This window comes from Sminthopsis crassicaudata, chromosome 3, assembly GCF_048593235.1.
Source record: "Sminthopsis crassicaudata isolate SCR6 chromosome 3, ASM4859323v1, whole genome shotgun sequence".
NCBI classification, from domain to species: Eukaryota; Metazoa; Chordata; class Mammalia; order Dasyuromorphia; family Dasyuridae; genus Sminthopsis; species Sminthopsis crassicaudata.
This window is the reverse complement of record NC_133619.1, coordinates 348,361,538-348,385,322: the sequence shown is the minus strand read 5'-3', so window position 1 is coordinate 348,385,322 and position 23,785 is coordinate 348,361,538. Positions and strand designations below refer to the sequence as shown.

Genomic DNA, 23,785 nt, shown 5'->3' with positions numbered 1-23,785 from the left:
CTCAGGGTTAAATGACTTGCCCAGGATCACACAGCTAGGAAGTGTTGTGTCTGAGGTCAAATTAGAACTCAGGTCCTCCTGACTTCAGTGGAACTTTACCCACTATACCACCTATCAGCCTCTCTGCTTCCTTTTCCATTAAGATCACATCTTACTTAAAAAGAACCATTCCACTGGGGCAAAAGATTGGCAAATGCCAATTAAAAAGTAATATTTGCAAATATTTCTGACTATTCTGTGACCCCTCTTTCTGAAGCCCCAAAACTCAAAGGAGCTAAGAGGTAGGAAAAATAGACAATCTGAATGTAACAAATACTTAAAGCTGTAGGGTGCCTGTTTTCTCAGAAATAAAATAAACTTTGTAGTAGAGTTATCCCTTCCACATTTTAAGGATTAGGGCCCTGGTGCTCCCCCACTCCCAATCTGGAAAATCCATGTAAAAAAAATTAGTCTTATTTCTTCATTATTATTCATTATTATATTCATATGCTTTCTTGAAATGGAAATTTATTTTTACATATTTTGAATCCTTCATGATATTCTGCTGAGCGCTTGACAATATCTTGATTTGTTTTTACCTTTTCTGCCTTTTTCTATTTGTTTTTTATTTTATATTTAGTTTTAAATATTTTAATTTGCCCCTCCATTTGTACCAGAGAAGCTTGAATTTTTATGGTATTGAGCAATATCATTATACAATATACATATAGAATACATATATATTTAATGAATTTTGGAGTTTCTAAACTTTTCTATATTGTAAACTCTCCAATATTTCCCATTTGACATCTGTACCAACTCCAGATATATTAAAACCCCCATTGGGAAAAGCCTCCATGGATAACTTATATTGTTGGTCGTGTTCCACAAAACTAACCCCCAATCCAGTATTCTTTCTACCATACCAGTGTTAAGGTCTGTTGTTACCCATATTGTTCTTTATATGTATATATATATATATATATATATATATATATATATATATATTATTTATCAGATATATGCATGGGTAATTTTAAAGCATTGACAACTGCCAAACCTTTTGTTCCAATTTTTCCCCTTCCCCCCCCCCCCCAAGATGGCAGGTTGACATGTTAAATATGTTAAAGTATAAATTAAATACAATATATGTATACATGTCCAAACAGTAATTTTGCTCTTCAAAAAGAATCAGACTTTGAAATAGTATACAATTAGCCTGTGAAGGAAATAAAAAATGCAGGTGGACAAAGGTAGAGGGATTGGGAATTCTAGGTAGTTTACCCATACTATTCTATTTCAATCCCCTTAGATGAAATCTCTGAACTGTGTAAGAGTTGTTGCAAAGCCTTCTCGCAGGTGTCACTTCCTCTACCAAGATTTCTTTTAAAGCCAAAGTAAAAACAGGACTGGATTTTCAGTGGCTGTTCAATCCTGTCTGGAATCATTAAAAGTAAGAAATGTTTAATGTGGTAGCTACTATAATGCTTAGAATTCCAAGTGAAATTTTTCATAAAAAGGTAAAAGGCCCAACTCTCCCCCCCCCCCCAATTTTTTTTTTTTTTTTTTCATAATCAGACCTTTATGATTCAGGTCAATTCTAATAGGCTTGTGATGGAGAGAGCTATTTGCATCCAGAAAGAGGATTGGAGAGACTGTGGATCACAACATAGTATTTTCACCTTTTTTGTTGTTTGTTTGCTTTGTTTTCCTTTTTTCCTTTTTTGATCTGATTTTTATTGTACAGCATGATAAATGTGGAGATATATATAGGAGAATTGCACATGTTTAATATATTTTGGATTGCTTGCTGTCAGGGGGAAATTTTGGAATACAGGGTTTTGCAAGAGTGGATGTTGAAAACTGTCTTTGCATGTACTTTTTTTGGGGGGAGGAAGCTATTTATTAAAAAAAAACCAGTTATCTGTTAACACTTTTGAATTTTCTTATGTTAGCAGTCCCATTTACATTATAAAGATCTTAGAAGGTACAAATGTCTAATTGTCCACCCTACAAACCATACTTAAATTTTGTATAAGCACTGGGCAATTGATCCATACTTAATAATTTTTGGCTTCATTAAACAGAATTACAATATATTATCAGATCCTGAAGATGTGCTGGGTTGGTTTTCCTACCCCATTCAAGAAAATTATGAAGCAGGATGGCTTAGTGAGTGGGGAAGATATGAAGAAGTGGGAAATTTTGAGAAATGAAATGTATAGAAAAACAAAAAGTTCAATGCTAACAGTCTTGATACTTTTGAATGACACAGTAAATCCTTGGCCTGTGGGAATTCAAGGGGAGAGGTTTATATGTAAGAGAATAAGGCACTGAGCCAGAAGGAGCTAGTTTCCTACTCGGTAAACATAAAAAATAGATAACTTTTATTCTCATTTTCTTCTCTCTCTTTAATTTTGGCTTTGGAACTATTTCACTTTCACACCTCCACCCCTTTCCTGTGGTGATGCAGTAGGTTTGGGGAGTAAAATCCTTCTTTGACCTCTACTCTTGCACTGAAAGAAGCTGCTTCTACAGTAGATGAAGAGGGCCTAAGCCTAGATCTCAGGACTGTGGCTCTCTTCTAGAAAGATCAGTTTATATAAATTTGCAGGGAGGGTGATGGAGGATTGCAAGAAATGTCTCATAACAGAAGCAATAAAGGATAAAACAAATTTGAAAAAAACATTATCAAAAACCCAAACAAGACCAAAGTTGAAGGATTCTCTAGAGCTGCTGAGGTTCTCTAGACTTCCTGTCTGAAGATGACAATTGCTGGATTCAAGCCCGGGAATTTCACAGAATCTCCTAAACAAGATCTATTCCCTTTTCAAATACATTGTCTTTTCATTCACATATGCAAAACCAAGTGGATAAAAATACTCTATTTCCAGATTATGGAATCTAGAAATTAGCTACCCAGCATGTAATACTAGTCAACATATAGGTTATCTATTCCAAAAATATCAGCTTAAATCTGAACTAAGACTTTTGGGACAACCTGTGAGAGTGCCCCTGAGATTAATATATCAATTTTCTATGAGCTCCTTTACTAGGCAGGTCCACTGGACACAGAATAAGCCTTAATGTTGCTTAAAGGGGCCAGTCGGGAGCCAGTTCATTCCAATAGACCTCTTTGTGATGACTGACATTGCTGAGCTGTGCCTTCCCCTCCCTATCCCCCAAATTAGCCTAAACTAGCTTTAATGGTCAACTGTTCCTGCAAAATATCTAGCTTCGGTGTTCTATTCCTAGAAAAGGCTTTCTATTTTTCATCTTAACAGTTTCTTGAACCTCCTCTCTACTTTTTAAACATAAATTGCTCTCTGCCTATCTTAGAATGTGAGCTCCTTTGTATCTCATGCTGAGCCCAACCCTCACACTAATTTGTTTTTTGTGCTTGATTTTCCTCCTAAAAAAAAAAAAAAAAAAAAGTCTGCTTTCAACACAGCTTAGACTCTTCTGCATTTTGAGGAATGGGCTTTGCCCAATTGATGATGATCAATATATTGGATGTAAACAGAGGAAACAGAGCAGGTTAAAAAGCCACTGGGAAACTGAAAATTCCCCAAACTTCCTCAAGAAACAAAGATCCATCTTTTCAATAATGATATCCTTAATGAGGAAATTTACTCTAATAAGTTTAAATGAGCACTCTGCCTACAACACTTACATTTTAAGGGTCTTACCAGGTTATTTATATCACAAGCATGACTTGAATTTATCTTCTGACTCTGAAACCAGAAATTCCAACCACTATATTATGTTGCCTGGGGGGTGCATAGCAATGAAAAATAGAAAAGAAAAAAAGAGCATCAAACAAAAACATTCAGAAGGAAGTTGGAAAGATGGAATAAATAAGGAGGGCAGTTTGTTAATATTATATTAAATATTTTTAAAAAACCCAATCTAAATCTAAAGGAGTCCAGTTTCATATCTAGTCTTGTTTGTTCTTCTTTGTAAATTGAAATGCTCATGGTCAAGTTAATTAAAGAGAAAAAAGTTCAATCAAAAAACATTATCTCTCTCAATTCTTGGAAGAAGGAGTGATAGATGAAGAATAAGAAATATTTGCTAAACAAGGGAAAATTTCCCTACTAAGTGAAAATTAATGCAATGATTGCAGCAATAACAAAAGTATTAGTAAAAAAAAAAAAAAAAAAAAAAAAAAAACAGAACAAAACCAAAAAGTAAAGAACGGGACCCAAGGAAACAGTGCATTTATATCACTACTTTGTTAAATTTAATATGCATTTTGGATTAATTGCCATCTAAGGGAGGGGTAAGGGGAAGGGAGAGAAAAAAAAATTGACACACAAGGTTTTGCAAGGGTGAATGTTGAAAACTCTCTCTTTACTGCTGTTGATTTAGAAATCCCTTGAACCATTCCTGCTTTGCTGATGCTGGGGTTAGGGCTGTATTGGTATAGCTAGAATTCCATCTTGGTACCACAGATCTTTCCTGCTAACTTTCTAAGTTGCCTTTGGCTGGAAAATATTCCACCCCATCTTTTTGTGTGTTCTGATATTCTAAAATTTGTCCAGAGTTATTATTTAAAGGAATTTGGAGCAGTTTTGAGGAGATGCTCAGTGAGTCCTCCTTATTCTGCCTCATAACTGGCTGTTCCTCAGCCCCTTCTGAAGGAACATTGGTTCTCAGGTAGATGATCATTTTTCCAGAAGTAGGATCAGGCTATCAAGTGGGGGACGCTTGCCTACTAGAATCTTGCCAGCAACGGTTAAGAGAGAGACACACACACCCCTCCTCTTCACCCTGGAGACTGTCACAGAAATACCCTTTACCCTTATGAAGATGGACAGTGGAAGTATTCCTGAAATTCTGGGGCATAACCTTCTCTTGCCATGTAATCTGGAAATTTTCAGTTTTTTCATGAGCATGGTCCCCCCACCTTGTAAATCTCAGTGGGAATAGAATTAGCAAGAGGTGCTTTGCCAGATGAAAACAGCCTAATGACATTCAAAACCTCTTCTTCTGTTGGAACTTCAGATAGGGATTGATTTCAACTTGAGGTAAACATTTTTACTGACAATTCCAAGAGAAATACCAGGAGCAGAACAGAGATCTGTATACAACATTTATAGATCTGACCAAGACTTTCTATGCTATCATTCCTAAGGGTTTATGTGAAATTATGTCAAAATGTGATTGCCGGAGAAGTTCATCAGTATACTGCATCAATTTCATGCATGCCTGGGTTCTGAACAATGCACAACGCTCTCCAGCTTTCCCACTCACCCACGGAGTGTAAACCTAGGCTCTGTGCTTGCTCCCATGCTTTTTACTGTGATATTTTCAGCCATGTGGTCAAATGCTTTCAACGAGGACAAACCATGGAAAGAAAGGCAGCTGTCTCACTGATGGCAAATTCTTCAATATAATAAGGCCACGAGCCAAACTAAAGTGAGAGGAGCGTTGTGCACGGTTTTTTGTTTGCAGATGATGGTGCAGAATCAGCCTCTAAAGCTGAGATCCAAAAAACTATGGACCAATTGTCCCATGCTTGTGCTAATTAATGCACCTTGTTCCAATGCCAAATGTATGCTTGTCAAAAATATTATTTTGGGGGAAACTCACAAAGTGGTCAGAAGAAAACAATACAAGGGCATTCTCAAGGTACCTTTAAAGAACTTCAGAATGGATCGCATGACATAGACACTGGCACAGGACCGCCCAGCACGGCGAGCCCTCCTCAGAGAAGATGCTGTGCTCTACGTGCAAAGCAGAATTGAATTAGCTCAGAAGAAACACGAAATATGCCAAATTAGAGAATCCGCCCCAAATGTTCATAGGAATTATCTGTGTCCAACCTGTGGCAGAGCATTCCGAGCTCTATTGGTCTGATCAGCCGCAGTCCAACACACTGTAATTTGTCTCTAACATAATGATAGAATTTTACTTCTAAGAACAACTACAAACCAATCAGTTTCACAGCAAGGCTTTCGGAAACCATCATCACCATGGCGACTTAGAGCAAGCGACTGCAAACAAGCCCGCCCCAACCCGCGGCAAAATCCGCCTATCAAGCATAGGGTAAATAGCTTTCTAATATCCCAGCAGTACATTCGTCCCAAGAAAAGCAGCCGAGAAGACAGTCCCCCGAGTATTTCCGCACTTTCGACAGGCATCACAGGACTTTTCGGCCACTCGGCGCGCTTTGCCCTCTGGGTAACATCCGCTTCCTGTTCCACTTCCGCCACAAGCGGGCCAATAGAAAGGAACTTCAGCCCTTCCTGACTTCCTTTTCGAGAGCCTCGTGCCGGCGCGCGCTGAGCTCTGCTCAGCTTTCGCAGCTTTTTCCTCAGAACTCTTTTTTTTCCTCTCCTCCCGTGTCTTTCGTGCCGCTGAAAAGCCGAAGAGAAGCCCGGTCCCGTGTGAAGCAGAGTTGGGAAGCCACTCCGTTGCCGCCGTCTCCTCTTTCGCCGCCGCCGCAGCTGCAGCAGCCGCCGCCATGGTGAACGTGCCCAAGACCCGGCGCACCTACTGCAAGAAGTGCGGCAAGCACCAGCCGCACAAAGTGACGCAGTACAAGAAGGGCAAGGATTCCCTGTACGCGCAGGGCAAGCGCCGCTACGACCGCAAGCAGAGCGGCTATGGCGGCCAGACCAAGCCCATTTTCCGCAAGAAGGCCAAGACCACCAAGAAGATCGTGCTGAGACTCGAGTGCGTGGAGCCCAACTGCAGGTCCAAGAGGATGCTGGCTATCAAGCGCTGCAAGCATTTCGAGCTGGGCGGAGACAAGAAGAGAAAGGGACAAGTGATCCAGTTCTAAGCTGCAAGTGATCCAGTTCTAAGCTGCAAGTGATCCAGTTCCAAGCTGCAAGTGATCCAGTTCCAAGCTGCAAGAGATCCAATTCTGAGCTGCTTCCAGCGCGCGCCCTCAGCTCCGAGAGAAACGATTAAATACTAAAATTCCAGTATTTCTCCGCCTCGCTCTCGTGTTTGGGGGGGAGGGGTGGCGCCCACGTGTAAGAGGGTGGAAGGTGGGAGACATGGGATCTGGGTATGTTGGAGGTAGGGGGAGGTGAGGAAAGGGGAACAGAACTTGGGAGGAAAGTTAATAAGTTCGGCTTTGGAGGAGTTGGGGATTTCTGGGACTTTATTTTCCAAAAGCCCAGGAGGAGGAGGGATTGGATGTGTAGCTTGGGGGAAGGGGGGAGAAAATAACTGGAAGTCGAGGGAGCAGCATGGAAGCTCAAAAGACTTTCGCAGTAGGTGGGTGGGAAGGAAGACCCCGCTAAGTAGGCCGAGGAGCAATTAGAAACGGTAGAAGCAGCAAAATCTTATTGTTTTGTGAGAAATTGTTGCAGTTATTAATATACATCTTGGACTACATTTGCCATTCGGGGAAGAGAAAAGTCTTGGACCAAACCTCGATTACTGTGAATTTTTCCCTAAGTAAGAAGCCAGGTGCTGCTGCGCCCTGGGATCAAAAACGAATTAAGATGTCTTAAGATATTTAGCTGTGTGATGTAGCTAGTTAAGTCAATTTAACCTCTGACTTAGCTTCCTCCTTTGTAAAATGGGAATATTAGTTGACTTCCAGGATTAACATCTGTAAAGAGCTTTGCCAGTTTAATAGACAACTTTATTAAATCCCTATTGTGGCAGGCACTGTGCTAAGCACAGGGGATACAGAAATCAAAGAGCTTCAATTAAATCAGAGAAAGGGCAGAAGTCTTGAGGTCCCAAAGTCACTAAGCAGGCTAAGAAATGAAAAGTCGGAGCTGAGCTCTCTGCTCCCAAGCTTGGGTTTTCCTGGCAAAGAAACTGGAATCCTTTGTTTCCTCCAGGTAATTTTATAGATGAGGAAACTGAGGCAAACATGGTTAATTTACTTGCCCAAGGCCACACAGTAGGCCATATTTGAACTCTGAAGTTCCCAGGCCCAGCCTTTTTCATCCACTGTGCCACCTAGCTGTTTGTACCTATGATCTTACTGCTTATTACCCCAAGAATGAGCCTCCTGAGAATGGTGGAGGAGTCGGTCTAAAAAGTTCCAAAGCAGATGTTGATGACAAATTGGATATGGATGGTGGATGTGAGAGTGAGATATGTCTTAGACACATGGAATATGAATTGTCTATGGAACATCAGGTTCAAGAGGTCCAAGGGGGTGGTTTATGGTAGAAGACTGGATTTCAAGAGAGAAGCCAGGACTGGATATAGAGAATTGGGAATCATCTATATGGAGGTAATAATTGTTTTATTTAATATTTTTTCTCTGCTACATTCAAAACTAAAAAACCCAACTTTTTTACATTTGTTTTTAAATTGAGTTTTCTTCCTTATATTCCCACCCACAACTAAGAAATCACATGTGAAGTTATACAAAACATTTCCATAAATGTCAAGCTGTAAATGAAAGCAGATTCTCATCCTAATGAAAATAAAAACCCTCAGGAAAATTTAAGGGTTTTTTTTTTTTTTTTTTTTTAAGAGAGACAATGCTTCAATCTGTATTCAGACATAATCAGTTCCTTTTCTGGATATAGAAAGGATTTCTCATCATAAGCCCTTCAGAGTAGTTAGGGATGATCTTACTAAGAGAACAGCAAAGTCATTTACAACTGGTCATCCCAAAACATTGTTATTACTTTGTATACAGTTCATTTCCATTTTGCTTGAGGTCATAGAGGGCTTTCCAAGTTTTTGTTGTTTTTTTCTGAGAGCATCTTCATTTCCTATGGAATAATAATTCGGTTAGTAACTACAAGAGATTACTTAGTGACAGAAAAGAGAAATCTCAGCACAGCCTGAGAGGACAATTAGTGGCTGTATAGTTCCAGCAAAGGTGAAGGAAAATTTAGACATAGTAGGAAAACCAGGGGGGAACAGTTTCAAGGAAAACTTACAGCAGTTCTAATAGACTTGTGAAGGAAAGAGCCATCTGCATCCACAAGATTAGATCAAAGCATAGGTGTTTTCACCTTTTTTTATTGTTGCTAGGGGGATTTTCTTTTTTTTTTTTTTATTTGGAATTTTTTTTTCACAGTATATATGCATGAGTGATTTTTTTTATATTATCCCTTGTATTCATTTTTCCAAATTATCCTTCCCTCCCTCCCGATGACAGGCAATCCCATACATTTTACATGTGTTACAGTAAAACCTAGATACAATATATGTGTGTAAATACCATTTTCTTGTTGCACATTAAGTATTAGATTCCGAAGGTATAAATAACCTGGGTAGATAGACAGTAGTGCTAACAATTTACATTCACTTCCAAGTGTTCCATCTCTGGGTGTAGTTATTTCTGTCAATCATTGATCAACTGGAAGTGAGTTGGATCTTCTTTATGTTGAAGATAAGGGGGATTTTTTCTTATTTTTTCTCTCCTGAGTGAGTTTTCTTGCACAATATGATTAATATGGAAATGTTTAGAATTGCACATTTAAGCTATATCATCTTGTGGGAAAGAGGCAAAAATTTGGAACACAATGTTTTGCAAAGGTAATGTTGAAAACTGCATGTATTTGGAAAAATAAAATAGTATTAAAAAAAAAAAAAAAAAAAGAGTTTCCAGGGATGAGTGATAGTGATAAAGGCTGGAGAGAGGGTAAATATTTCAGAGAAACCCTGTTTCCTGGAGCAAAGGCCCAGAAAGACTATCAGGTGTTCAGAGTTAGACCTAACAATAATCCTTTGCATTAGGATGATAACAGCTTCAGGTAAAGTGTATTGCCTAGGGAAGGACCAAGTATTCACTAAGAATTTAGCTTCTCTAATTTCCCAGTGCCATCCATCATATGTTCAGTCCCAGTTCCTGTTACTAAATTCTGGTTCTTGAGATAAAGGCTGGGGCCCCAGAACAACCAACCATATTGTCCCAAGAAATACTAACCATGAGAACTATCTCAAGATCTAAGAATGATTTATATTATAAGCCAATCCCTTTCATGCATATAAATGGCCCCAGTGTCAGTAGTATCAAGTCCTTCTTATTGGGGGAATGAGGGTGGGGAGGAGAGAGACCTTCTATCTGTTTAACACCCTTTTTCTCACTTTGGATAGTCCTGCTCATTTCACTCAGCATCAGTTCATTTGAGTCTCTCCAGGTCTTTCTGAAATTATCCTGCTGGTCATTCATAGTATAGATTTACTGGGTCTCCAACCCCATAAGAGTTGCCATACCATGATGACCTATTCATTAGATGGATTTTCAAAGAGATGAAGGGAGCCATGTCCAAAGAATCAAAGAGTTGCTATAACCTTATTATATATGCTAAGTATGTTAGGGCAAAGCAAACTGGGAGCCTCATTATTTATCACTTCTCTCTCTGAACCAGAAAAACATGAAGGCTAATCCAAAGTCACCTTTCTCTGCACTGCCCATTTCTCACTTCAATGAGCAATGTTCCAATCCTACAAGTCTATGCCAGTTTTAAATTTGAACTTCCTTGTGGCTGTTTTGTATTTAAGTGAAAAGGAAGTGATATCAACAGCCTTAAGTTTCCTGAGCTAAACAAGTCTTGAGGATGGTCTGAATAACTTTTAAGGAAAATTATACTAGCTTGTATGTATGTACGAGAGCTGGATAAAATCATCTTGTGCCATTGCTGAATAATGGAATGTGCCACATACTGAAAACTAACTCCAGCTACTTTTCCACAAGAACATTAGACTTTTGTGTTAGGATTATTACTAGGTGCTAAATCTGGTACTTAAAAATTCTCTAGCTCAGAGTTTACACCTTTGAATGAATTTGCTCATGGATTCTGTAAGGAGTTCCCACAAGCCCATTCTCTGGGAAGATATAAGGAGCCAACATTGAGTGGGGAAGTCAATCTTGACTGGGTAAAAGAGAAGACTTCCCAGGAGAACTTCAGGGAAGCTGAAGGAGATTCAGAGCGAGGATTCAGTGGATTCACAAGTCTAAAGGAAAAACCTGCTCTTGGACTTCTGTGAGATTCACATTAGGATTGAATTCTGGGAAACCCACAATCCCACACTCTTGGAGGCAGAGTCTGATTCACTCCCATGTCTATCTTCGTGCTGGCTGGAGGCTTTGGATTCAGAGGGAGCTAGAGACTGAAACTGGCTGGAGATATTCTGACAGGAAAACATTCAAGACTTTGAAGGACATAATATAGGATCTGGACTTTAACTCCTGGCTGCATTTTGGCGATTACTGCTACTACAACAAAAACTAAGGCTGCCTCCCCAGAAGTTCCCCAACAGATCTCCTCCCAGAGAACGATTACAATCTAGAGAGAAACAGAACATTACATTTTGGCGCCCAACGTGGGTCTACTCTTTGGCATCCTATGCCCAACTGAAAGTTAATTGAAAAACAACATGGCAGCACCGGTCCCTGCTGTGGGACACCTGGAGGAAGAGGCTCTATGGTGGAAAGAGCAGCTCAAGACGCTTAGAGAAAAGACTAGGCATAAGAATAAAGATGAGGAACCAAAAAGTAAACTTTTGAAAGTAGTAGAAGGAGGAGGGGAAAAACACAGGGAACTCAAACTGAGGAATTATGTTCCTGAGGATGAAGAACTAAAGAAGAGGAAGGTGCCTCAGGCCAAACCAGCCTCAGTGGAAGAGAAAGTCAAAGACCTGCTGGAATCTGGGAAGCCTGAGCCCATTACTAAGGAAGTGGATTTGGCTAACCTTGCTCCCAGAAAGCCAGATTGGGACTTTAAAGAGATGTAGCTAAAAAATTGGAGAAGAGGATACAGAGAGCCATTGCTGAGCTAATCCGAGAAAGACTTAGCAGCCAAGAAGGTGACCTGGAACCTGCAAAGCCAGAAGACAGTGACTCAGATTAAAGCAGCTTCTGCTCAGCTCTTGGCCACAATTCAGCATGTGAACTGATACTTCTAGGCCAGGGACAAAGGCCCACCCTCAGTCTTAGTCCCCAGAGTGACCACTATGGTACTTCTTTTAAGGTGCATCAGGGAGTACATTTTAAAGGTGTCAACTCCTTTAAAGGTGTGAACTCTGAGCTAGAGAATTGTTAAGTACAAGACAACCAACTTAACACTTTTGAATTTGGAAATTGTTAGCCCACACCCCAAAAAAACCTCCCAAATATTTCTCTAAATGGAGTTCTAAGCTTTGAATGCATGCAACCTCCCTTTCCTCTGACCTCAGTGAAATTCTGGAAAAATTTTAATTTGCAATTTTTTATTGTATTTTCCTATATTCCCAAATTTTAACCATATAATGTTAGAATGGGTTAATACCACTATATGCAGAGTTCCACTTTTTTTCCTTTAAGAACACATATATACTAATTAAGCTCTATATTTGCTCCATAAGTGTAGAGGTGTCAAAATGTATTCCTGAATGTAGCCCAAACCAAATTAAAATGTAATAGGAAAATTGTTATTGTTATTTGTTCTTTGTTCTGGAGGAGTACTCATCAGGAAGGTGACCTGTGACATGCAAGTAAGTTGATGAATAAGAAATTAAAATTTCTTATTAGAATTGTAAGTTCACTCAAATCTAACAGGCCTAAGATTCTAAATTATGGGAATTTGACCATTCCATGAACTCTATATGTCCTTGACAATAGATACCAGGAACTAGCCATTCCTGGGAATGTCTATGCTTAGGGCGGTTGGCTTCCGCCCTGAGCATATACAATTGATAAGGAAATACGTCAAGGTATAGACAATATAGAATGGGTCAAAACACCAGATGGTCATGTATTTTTATAGATGTCAAGATAATATATGGAGTAAGTCAAAACACTAGAAGGTCACGTATTTCTACACATGTATACGTGCCAGACTTCTTGGCTGAAAGCTCTCTTTGTTTAAGAGAGGTATATAAGATTGAGAATCTTACATCTCCACTGAGTCTCATCCGTGGGGAGGATGCTTCGCCCGGAAAAATCTTTGCACAATTCAAGTTGATTGAGGCTGAAACAGGACTCCCAGCCATTTGAGTTTTTGAGGTTCCCTTGAATTGGTGATGTATTCTCATCCTCTATCTGCTATAATTGTCATATTGTTAATTGTTCTTATTTCCATTTGTTTGTTTGTGTAAATCTAAATTGTCTGTACCTTGTCTTGTTTGATTAAAACTTTATTTTTTTCATTTTTTAATTGAGCTTGAGAGCGTCATTTATAGGAGCGAATCTAAACTTTTCTTTAAAATCACAATATAGTTGAATTTGAGTGAGCAAGGACTGTACAAAGTCAACACCCTCACTTTCTCCTCCAGAGCCTTCTGGGTCCTGTTGCAAGCTATAGATCAGGAATACTGGAGAAAATGCAAACTGGGAAATAAATGTAAATAAATCTAGGAGGTGATGTGCGTATGTGTGTATGTGTGTGGTTAAGGAGTCCTCTGAATTTGTCTTTTTCAGTCAGGAGCACTGGATCCAGAGCATATAGGAAGCCCTGAATGTTTCACAGATGAAGCTTCCCCTGAGCGGACATAATTTATTGTTGCACCCCAAACTCCCTGTGTTCTTGAGAAACAGGCACCAGCCAGTCTGTGCCAAGCTGTGGTAACGTTTATGTAGCCAGACCCTTCTCATCTTCAGAGTGTAGTAGTTCTAAGGAAAATAAATGAACCTTCCATCACCTTGCATCTTCTCATGGGGAGTGGTCTTTATTCACACCTTGGCTGTACCGTGTTCCTGCCATGTCATGACCTTTCTTGGCATCTCTTCTTTGTCCTGCTATTAGAAAAATGTGAAATTTTTGTGAACCCTTCGGATTCCACATGCATGTTCATTTTTCTTTTAATAAATTCGGTTTTCATTTAAGTCTTGTAATACTACATGTAAATATATTTAACAAAATAAATGAAAATAAAATAAAACATAGCCATTACTTTTTAAAGGACAATACATGGACTACAGGGATCTTCATATAGTTTAGTGGCTCTTGTTTTTATTTGTACGACACCACTATAATCACATATCACCAACTGCCATTCAGTTATATTAAGCTACAGGTCCAGTAGACATCTTAAAATTAAATACGTCCAAAATGGAACTCCTTTCTCTGAATAGTCTCTCTCACTCCTAATACCATCTTTCCTGCTTCTTATCCCTCTTAAACCTATATAGCCTGGACTCCTCACCAAGTCATCTCACTTCTATCTAATCCATCTCCAAGATCCACCTTTGAAACATCTTTCAAATATATCTAAGCTCTCTTCTCCTCTGCCTAGTGCAGGGACTGGTTATTGCAATGGTGGCTTGCCTCAAACCTCTCCCCACTCCAACCCATTCTTCCTTCAGCTAAGTCTTTTTCCTAAAGTAAAGATACAATCACACACACACACACACACACACACTCTCTCTCTCATTCTCTCCCAATCCCCCCAATAAACTCGGCTCCCTCACCTACACCCCCCTCCTACCTTTCTAGTATTCTCCCACATCCACTTCCAGAGTTCTTTTCCAACTTAGTGACTTTCCTGGCCTTCTCAATTCCCAGCTAAAATCTCATCTGTTACTGGAAGCCTTCCCCAACCCTTAAGGCCTCCTCTCTCTATTTACTATGCATCCAGTATATAACTTATTTTGTACTCATGTTTAGATCTTATTTCTGATTAGACTGTGAGCTTCTTGAGGTCAGAGACTATCTTTTGACTCTTTTTGTAACCCCAGACTTAGCAAAATGACTGGCACATAGTAGGTGCTTAACATTTATTGACTGATTTCTTTTTTTAAAAAATGTATTCTGATTAACCCAGACAAATCTTGTAATCTCAAAATTCTATTTCTTTATATGGTTCAGCATTTCATTTCCTAATGCTATATTTTTAAAAATCCATGCTTTTCTGCTTCCATGTTTCAAGTTTTTTCATGATCTAGTCCGCTTTTACTCCACTGAATGACTTTTTGCAAATTGGCACAATATTATTATGAATTTCGTATTCACTGCAAACCTTTGCTTTTCATAAACAGAGCTGAAACATCAAGATTTAAATATTTTCTCACTTTGCTAAGTATAACATTTTTAATTTGGTTTCTTAACAATTCAAAATAAATGGTATATTTTAATTTCTTTTAGGTAACTTTGCTTCCAATTTACTTAGGCCAAATCATTCAGAGAAAGTCACTTTTGGTCAAGCAAACAAAATTCTTAAAAGTAAATTCCCCAGTCACCAAAACAATTTGGTATTGGCTAAGAAATAGACTAGTTGATCAGTGTAGTAGGTTAGGCTCACAGGACAAAATAGTGATTAACTATAGCAATCTAGTGTTTGACAAACCCAAAGATCCCAACTTTTGGGATAAGAATTCATTATTTGACAAAAATGGCTGGGAAAACTGGAAATTAGTATGGCAGAAATTAGGCATAGACCCACACTTAACACCACATACCAAGATAAAATAAAAATGGGTCCATGATTTAGGAATAAAGAACGAGATCATAAATAATTTAGAGAAACATAGGATAGTTTACCTCTCAGACTTGTGGAGGAGGAAGGAATTTGTGACCAAAGGAGAACTAGAGATCATTATTGATCACAAAAAAAAAAAAAAAAAAAAAAAAACAGGAAAAAAAAAATTTAATTCCCTACTGTCACATGTTTGCTGTCTCTTTGAGGCAAAACTTTCTTTGCTCAAAATGATTTAAACAAGAGAAAAAAATTTAAACGCTAAATAAAATAGAAAATTTTGATTACATCAAATTAAAAAGCTTTTGTACAAACAAAACTAATGCAAACAAGATTAGAAGGAAAGTAACAAACTGGGAATACATTTTTACAGTTAAAGGTTCTGATAAAGGCCTCATTTCCAAAATATATAGAGAACTGACTCTTAATTTATAAGAAATCAAGCCATTCTCCAATTAATAAATGGTCAAAGGATATGAACAATTTTCAGATAATGAAACTGAAACTATTTCCACTCATATGAAAGAGTGTTCCAAATCACTATTGATCAGAGAAATGCAAATTAAGACAACTCTGAGATACCACTACCCACCTGTCAGATTGGCTAAAATGACAGGAAAAAATAATGATGCATGTTGGAGGAGATGTGGGAAAACTGGGACACGGATGCATTGTTGGTAGAGTTGTAAAAGAATCCAATCATTCTAGAGAGCAATCTGGAATTATGCCCAAAAAGTTATCATACCCTTTGATCTAGCAGTGCTACTACTGGGCTTATATCCCAAAGAAATACTAAAGGAGGGAAAGGGACCTGTATGTGCCAAAATGTTTGTGGCAGCCCTTTTTGTAGTGGCTAGAAACTGGAAAATGAATGGATGCCCATCAATTGGAGAATGGTTGGGCAAATTATGGTATATGAATGTTATGAATATTATTGTTCTGTAAGAAATGACCAGCAGGATGAATACAGAGAGGCTTGAGGAGACTTACATGAACTGATGCTGAGTGAAATGAGCAGAACCAGGAGATCATTATACACTTCAACAATGATACTGTATGAGGATGTATTCTGATTGAAATGGATATCTTCAACACAGAGAAGATCTAATTCAGTTCCAATTGATCAATGATGGACAGAATCAGCTACACCCAGAGAAGGAACACTGGGAAATGAGTGTAAACTGTTTGCCTTTTTGTTTTTCTTCCCAGGTTATTTTTACCTTATGAATCCAATTCTTCCTGTGCAACAAGAAATTTGATTCTACACACATATATTGTATCTAGGATATACTATAACATAATTAACATGTATGGGACTGCCTACCATCTAGGGGAAGGAGTGGAAGGAAAGAGAGGAAAATTTGGAACAGAAGTGAGTCCAAGGGATAATGTAAAAAATTACCCATGCATATGTACTTTCAAAAAAAAAAAAAAAAAAGTTATAATTATAAAATTAATTTAAAAAAATAATAATAATAAATAAATAAATAAAGAGATGAACCAAATCAGTTCCAATAGAGCAGTAATGAACTGAACCAGCTACACTCAGTGAAAGAAATCTGGGCGATGACTATGAACCACTACATAGAATTTCCATTACATTATTTCCAGTACATTCCAGTACATTATTTCAAAGTCCGATTCTTTTTGTTCAGTAAAACAACTGTTTGGTCATGTATACATATATTGTATTTAATTTATACTGTAACATATTTATCATGTATTGGTCAACCTGCCATCTGCGGAGCTGGGGGGGGGGGGAGAGGAAAAATTGGAACAAAAGGTTTGGCAATTATCAATGTTGTAAAATTACCCATGTAAATATCTGGTAAATAAAAACTATTAAAGAAAAAAAAAAAAAGGCTTGAAAATAAGAGGGGGGAAAAGTAAATAAAATAAAAATAATTGGGGGGAAAAAAAAACAGGAAAAAAAAATTAATTCCCCACTGTCACATGTTTACTCTCTCTTTGAGGCAAAACTTTCTTTGCTCAAGATGATTTAAAGAATTTCAAGGGAAGTAATGAAAAAAAAATTAAGTCAAGGTGGTCTAGCTGTACCTGATCTAGAACTGTATTACAAAGCAACAATCACCAAAACCATTTGGTATTGCCTAAGAAATAGACTAGTTGATCAGTGGCATAGGTTAGGTTCACAGGGCAAGATAGTGAATAAAAATAGCAATCTAATCTTTGACAAACTCAAAGATCCCAAATCTTGGGATAGGAATTCATTATTTGACAAAAACTGCTGGGAAAACTGGAAATTAGTATGGCAGAAACTAGGCATGGACCCACATTTAACACCACATACTAAGATTAGATCAAAATGGGTCCAAGATTTAGGCATAAAGAACGAAATCATAAATAAATTGGAGGAACATGGGATGGTTTACCTCTCAGATTTGTGGAGGAGGAAGGAGTTTGTGTCCAAGGGAGAACTAGAGACCATTATTGATCACAAAATAGAAAATTTTGATTACACCAAATTAAAAAGTTTCTGCACAAACAAAACTAATGCAAACAAGATTAGAAGGGAAGTAACAAATTGGGAAAACATTTTTACAGTTAAAGGCTCTGATAAAGGCCTCATCTCCAAAATATACAGAGAATTGACTTTAATTTATAAGAAATCAAGCCATTCTCCAATTGATAAATGGTCAAAGGATATGAACAGACAATTTTCAGATGATGAAATTAATATGAGTGTTCCAAATCACTATTGATCAGAGAAATGCAAATTAAGACAACTCTGAGATATCACTACACACCTGTCAGATTGGCTAAGATGACAGGAACAAATAACGATGTTGGAGGGGCTGTGGGAAAACTGGGACACTGATGCATTGTTGGTGGAGTTGTGAAAGAATCCAACTATTCTGGAGAGCAATCTGGAATTATGCCCAAAAAGTTATCAAAATGTGCATACCCTTTGACACAGCTGTACTACTACTGGGCTTATATCCCAACGAAATACTAAAGAAGGGAAAGGGACCTGTATGTGCCAAAATGTTTGTGGCAGCCCTTTTCATAGTGGCTAGAAGCTGGAAAATGAATGGATGTCCATCAATTAGAGAATGGTTGGGCAAATTATGGTATATGAATGTTATGGAATATTATTGTTCTGTAAGAAATGACCAACTGGAGGAATACAGAGAGGCTTGGAGAGACTTATATCAACTGATGCTGAGTGAAACGAGTAGAACTAGGGGATCATTATACACTTCAACAATGATACAGTAGGAGGATGTATTCTGATGGAAGTAGATATCTTCAACATAGAGAAGAGCTAATCCAATTCCAATTGACCAATGATGGACAGAATCAGCTACACCCAGAGAAGGAACACTGGGAAATGAGTGTAAACTGTGAGCATTTTTTTTTGTTTTGTTTTGTTTTGTTTCTCTTCCCAGATTACTTTTACCTTGTGAACAATCCTTCCTTTGCAACAACAACAACAACAACAAAATTCGGTTCTGCACATATATATTGTACCTAGGATATACTATAAGATATTTAATATGTATGGGAATGCCCACCATCCAGGGGAGAGGGTGGAAGGAAGGAGGGGAAAAACTCGGAACAGAAGGGAGTACAAGGGATAATGTTGTTAAAAAAAAAAAATTATCTATGCATATGTACTGCCAAAGAAAATGTTATAATTATATAAATTATTAATAAAAAAAAAGATGATTTAAACAAGAGAAAAAAATTTAAACGCTAAAGCAATAAATTCAAAATCTACAATTTTTTTCCACCTAAGGGAGAAACAAAAGAAAAAAAAAAGAAAAATGTCTATTAGTGTATTTAGCATAAGAAATTCAAATATTCAAATCGCACTCCTATAATGATTTGGAAATTCAGAGTTGATTATTTGTGGATCACAAATTGATAATATATTTCTCTTTATAAAAGGGTGAGTGTATAAAATTTATTTATATTTCTAGAAATTTCTGCAAATGGGAAAAAGACCTCTTTACCTTGTCAGCAAATAATACTACATAATCCTATTTGTCATTAACCTAATAGATGAGTAACAAAATCACCATCCCAGTTTTTCCTGAACCACTACTCATAAGAATTTCTTGAAGAGACTTTCTTTTCTGAATAGGATAAGGATGATGCCAGTACAAATTTCATTAAAATTTGTCTCCCTACTCTACTAAATGAATCAAGGAAACTCAATTCTCCAAGTCTACCAGAATAAGTCTAACTTGCCTTATTTACAACAAAAAAACCATATTAAGTAGTTCTGCCAATTCCCCAGGGGTTCCCATTGCCCAGCATTAATCAAGCACCAATCATGCTAATTTTCACAAACAGGCCCAGATTCTCCATTCCTGCCTAATACCTTGTCCTATCTGGTTCAGATAAGAACCTTTAATTTTTTTTTTTAAAGATTATTATAATAAATGAATGAACAATTGCCAAGGCATGGAAATTGTTTTTATTGAGCCAAGCCTACATTTCTTTTTTTTTTTTTAGTAGTATTGTCTTTTATATTACTATATATCAACAAGTTAATCTATTTCTTTAGATTAAATAGACTTCTAGCTAAATTTTTGACTGATATGCATTTCTTATTAGAACTTCCAAACACTTTATGCTTTTTAAAGTTATTTTTAGGTTTTTTAAATAGGATTTTATTTTTCCAAATACATGTAAAAATTGTCTTTGGCATTCATTTTCATTAGACTGATAAAAAGGCTGTAAAAAAGGCCACTGACCTTTACAAATTCTGGTGTCCTGTTCAGTATTATCAGGGATCCCAGTAGACATGACCTATTTCTATGCTCTCTGAATTTCCCCTTTCTAAGCCCCCCTCAATAAAGTCTGCATGCTTTACCTTCTGATAGTCCCTTTATGTACCATATTCATTAGTGATGACCAGCTTCACTTTGCAATCTGTAACCACACTCCAACTACATTATTGCAATTCATCCCTAGGAATAGAACATGCCAATTGATTTAGATGTCTACCAAGCTAATTCCTTCAACATTTAAAGGAGACTAGTCTTAGGAGGTCAATAATGATCACTTTAGGGATGAGGAACACATAACCCATATGAGTATTACTGTGTCTGAGGCCAGACACTTACTAATTGTGTGACCTTGAGGAAGTCACTTAACCCTATCTACCTCGGTTTCTTCATTTATAAATTGAATTAGAGAAGTGGCAAATCAGTCCAGTATCTTTACAACAAAAAACAAACAAAAAAACCCAAACAAACCACAACCCATGTGAGATCACAAAGAGTCATATACAACTGAAAATCTTAGAAAACCTTGAAACTTTTCTGCTCCCCTTTTTCCTATGGCAGATCAGACCAGACCACCAAGTCATTCAACAGTGTTGATTTGACTGTCCCCTTTTATCAGAGATGAGCACACTGCCCCTATTATGCTGGACATAGTTACATTCCATCCTCCACCATGATCAATAAAATTATTAACCAACTATTATATATATTTCAGGCACTAAGTATTGGGGATAAAGAAAAAAGCAAAAGAGTCTCTGCCCCAATGAAAATCCCAATATAATGGGGGAACAACATGCAAATATATACAAAGCAAGTTATGTTAAGGATAAATAGAAAATAACCATGGCTAACATTTATGGAGTGCTTATTATGTTCAATGTACCTTGTATTAAGTGTTTTGTAATTCTTATTCCTCATGACAATCTTAAGAAATAGGTATTATTATCCCTATTTTTCAAATGAGGAAACTAAGGCAAACAAATGTAAAATAATTTGCATGCAGTTAGTGTCTAAAGCCACATTTGAACTCAGGTGTTCCTGACTTTCTACAGATATATATATATAAATAGATACATAGAACGAACAACCTTCTATCCACTTCCCTGCGGCTTCTAATTAAAAGGCACTAGAATTAAGGGCCTGGTTCTCTCCTTATGCAGAGAGCTGCTTTGGGCTTGCACTGTTATTGCCACCCTATCCTGACAGAAGCATAGGGGAGGAGGGTTCACTCAATTTTCATATGCTGAGACCTAATGTTTCGTTCAAGCCAGTGTCATTCCCTCCTGCTGGTCCTGATTAAGGTGTCTCAGGTACTTCAAAGAAATTCTGGTGCATTATATACAAGGGTCTGGACTGGTCTTCCTGTCAACCATCAATAATTCTTCAAGAGTTTTTTGATGCCAGTCAGTTTCCACTGAGGGACCTAGGAACTCTTGATATATCAAACTTAAAAGGCTACCACTCAGACTACAAATGTTGGATATCTACCTATGTGAAAAGATTGATACAGAGCAAAAAATCAGAGAGTATTTTTCTCTACCAGGTACCAATAGTAACTAGGACTTCCAAGGATAGGGGAATCACACCTGAGGAATAAGCTCTGCAGGGATCCCTTAAAAAAGTTGCAGAGGGAGAGAACAAGGAACATATATGGTTTGGGAGTAAAAATGAAAATTTTGAAACTAAGGTATTACTCCCCATCAATCCACATCAATTTGAATACAATTGGTTGCCAGTTTACAGTAAGGTCTAGGCTTCAGGAAGAAAGAAATTTAATCTTTCTAATGCTTCCCTCAATGGCTTACACTAAAAAAAAACAAGTTGTATTAGTATGTTAAAAAGTTGTATTAGTAAGGTGGTTGAATAATCTCAATATTCTAGGGATCTACTGTGATTTGCATTTTTACTTTTGGGATTCTCCCACCATTCCTCTCAATTATTTGGCTATGTTCATAGTATGGAAGACTGGTAGTTCAGCTGCAATATCATTTTCAAAAAAAACATTCAAAAGCAATTCTTACCTAATCACTTTTCATTCTTCTGCAATTGTCCTTTTCTATGGATGAGTTTGAGAGGTAATAACAGTTTTCAATCCTATTTCATACAATTCCTTTCAGGCACCTTGAAAGTGAGCTCTGAGGAAATCCTCTAGTACAAAGGCGCTTCCCTTTTTTGTCACTGCAGTTCATTGAAACTTGTGAATTCCACAGAATGTTTTTAAATACATAAAAGACAAAGGAAACAAAGAATATTGTAAATAGACATTGAAATATAAAAATAAATAGTAACCTGACAGCTGGTTAAAAACTCCTGGTAAGCCTGAAAGACAATTATATGAATTACCTTCAAGGAACAACTAAAGAACATAGAGGTCTCTACTGAATGCCAGAAGCTAATTTACTTTCTAATCTCCCAGAGGTGGAAAAGAGAACCTCAGACTGTATCATATCTCTAGAAGAATCAAAAGCAAACAACAAAATTTGCAAACATGCTAATTTCATACTTTCAAAAAGATTCATGTTCATTTAGTGATGTCAGAATTGCAGGAGGATAACCTGATGAAGTATCCCTGACAAATTTTGCATAAATCATGAGCCCCAGGGTGTGTGTGAGGATGCCATGCTACTCAAGATGAGTCAAACCAGTCCTAATAGCAAGTTAAAGCTCCCAATGCAAATCAGCAATGGAATAGTATTTGTAGCCCACCTTTACTTGCTACCTGAATGAGAGTGAAACCGATTTAAAAAAAAAAAAAAATTGGACAATACCTTTTAAGCCATTTTCTTCCTCCAATAACAAAAGACCAAGGTATCTTATCTATGCCTTCAACATTTTTCCTGGAAAGCACCTCATGGCACTTCCGCCTCCTGCTCCTTCTCTGCTCCTCAGATCTTTGTCCAGGTAACACGCCATGCACTCTTCATCTGCTGCCAAAGATCTAATTATTTATATGCAGAATATTTCTTCTCTCCCCCATCTAATCCTTAAACTTAGTTTTCCTGATGAGCTCCTAATCTCCCATCCACTACTTTGGAGTAAGACATCTCAAACCTTGCCTTTCTTCCCAAGCCCCACCTTGTGCCCCTTCATTAATAAACAAGGCACCATCATCCTCCCAGTACCCAAGTCCAATCTTCTTCCCCTCACCCCTCCATCTCCAATATATTTAATGAGGTCTTCTCAATCCAACCTTGGACACACCCCTCTCTACACCAGCCTTTACACTTGGACCTTTCCTCCAGAAACATCAATGAGCTAAACCGAAAATGGGAGATTAGGATACTTAACTCTTTCAGCAGTGTTTTCCTCATTAAATAATCTCTTCTGCCCCCGATTCTTCCCATCAGATTACTTCTCAGTCTCCTTCCCGGGGTCTTTCTCCAGGTCACACCCACCTACTGCGCCATGTCTTGAGCTTCCATCCCCTGATCTCTCTTCAGCTCCCACGAGTTCGTTATTTTCTCTGCATTTTCTCCCCACTCCTCCTCCAAAGCATTTGGACAAGATACTCAAAATCCCAGAAATCCCCAACTCCACACGTCCTAAACTGAACTCCTTTCTTCCCAAGTTCTGCCCCAGTTCAGTAATGAATACTGTACCGCCACCTCATATTCCCTACCTCCCAGGTACCCAGACCCAAGTCTCTGTCCCATCAGTCCCGGCTCCTAACAACCCTCCTCCCTACCCGAGAGCCAACCCCTCCCCCAAGCCCGTCC

At 37.9% G+C, this 23,785-nt stretch overlaps 1 protein-coding gene, 1 long non-coding RNA gene and 1 pseudogene across 2 annotated transcripts; 2 read left to right on the top strand and 1 right to left on the bottom strand.

Moving 5' to 3' along the window:
- The first annotated feature begins 4,203 nt into the window (after nt 1-4,203).
- On the top strand, nt 4,204-6,917 carry LOC141561730 (large ribosomal subunit protein eL42). The gene has a single exon (XM_074301672.1). It carries the CDS (start codon nt 6,449-6,451, stop codon nt 6,767-6,769), a length of 321 nt encoding a protein of 106 aa, XP_074157773.1. The 5' UTR covers nt 4,204-6,448; the 3' UTR covers nt 6,770-6,917.
- Nucleotides 6,918-8,186: 1,269 nt separating this feature from the next.
- Nucleotides 8,187-23,751, bottom strand: LOC141561729 (uncharacterized). The gene is made up of 3 exons (XR_012488139.1): nt 22,091-23,751; nt 13,540-13,636; nt 8,187-8,681 (listed from the first exon to the last, which is right to left on the bottom strand). It is a non-coding gene; the product is annotated as an uncharacterized LOC141561729 (long non-coding RNA).
- Nucleotides 9,001-13,326, top strand: LOC141561728 (coiled-coil domain-containing protein 12 pseudogene; annotated as a pseudogene).
- Nucleotides 23,752-23,785: the final 34 nt, after the last annotated feature.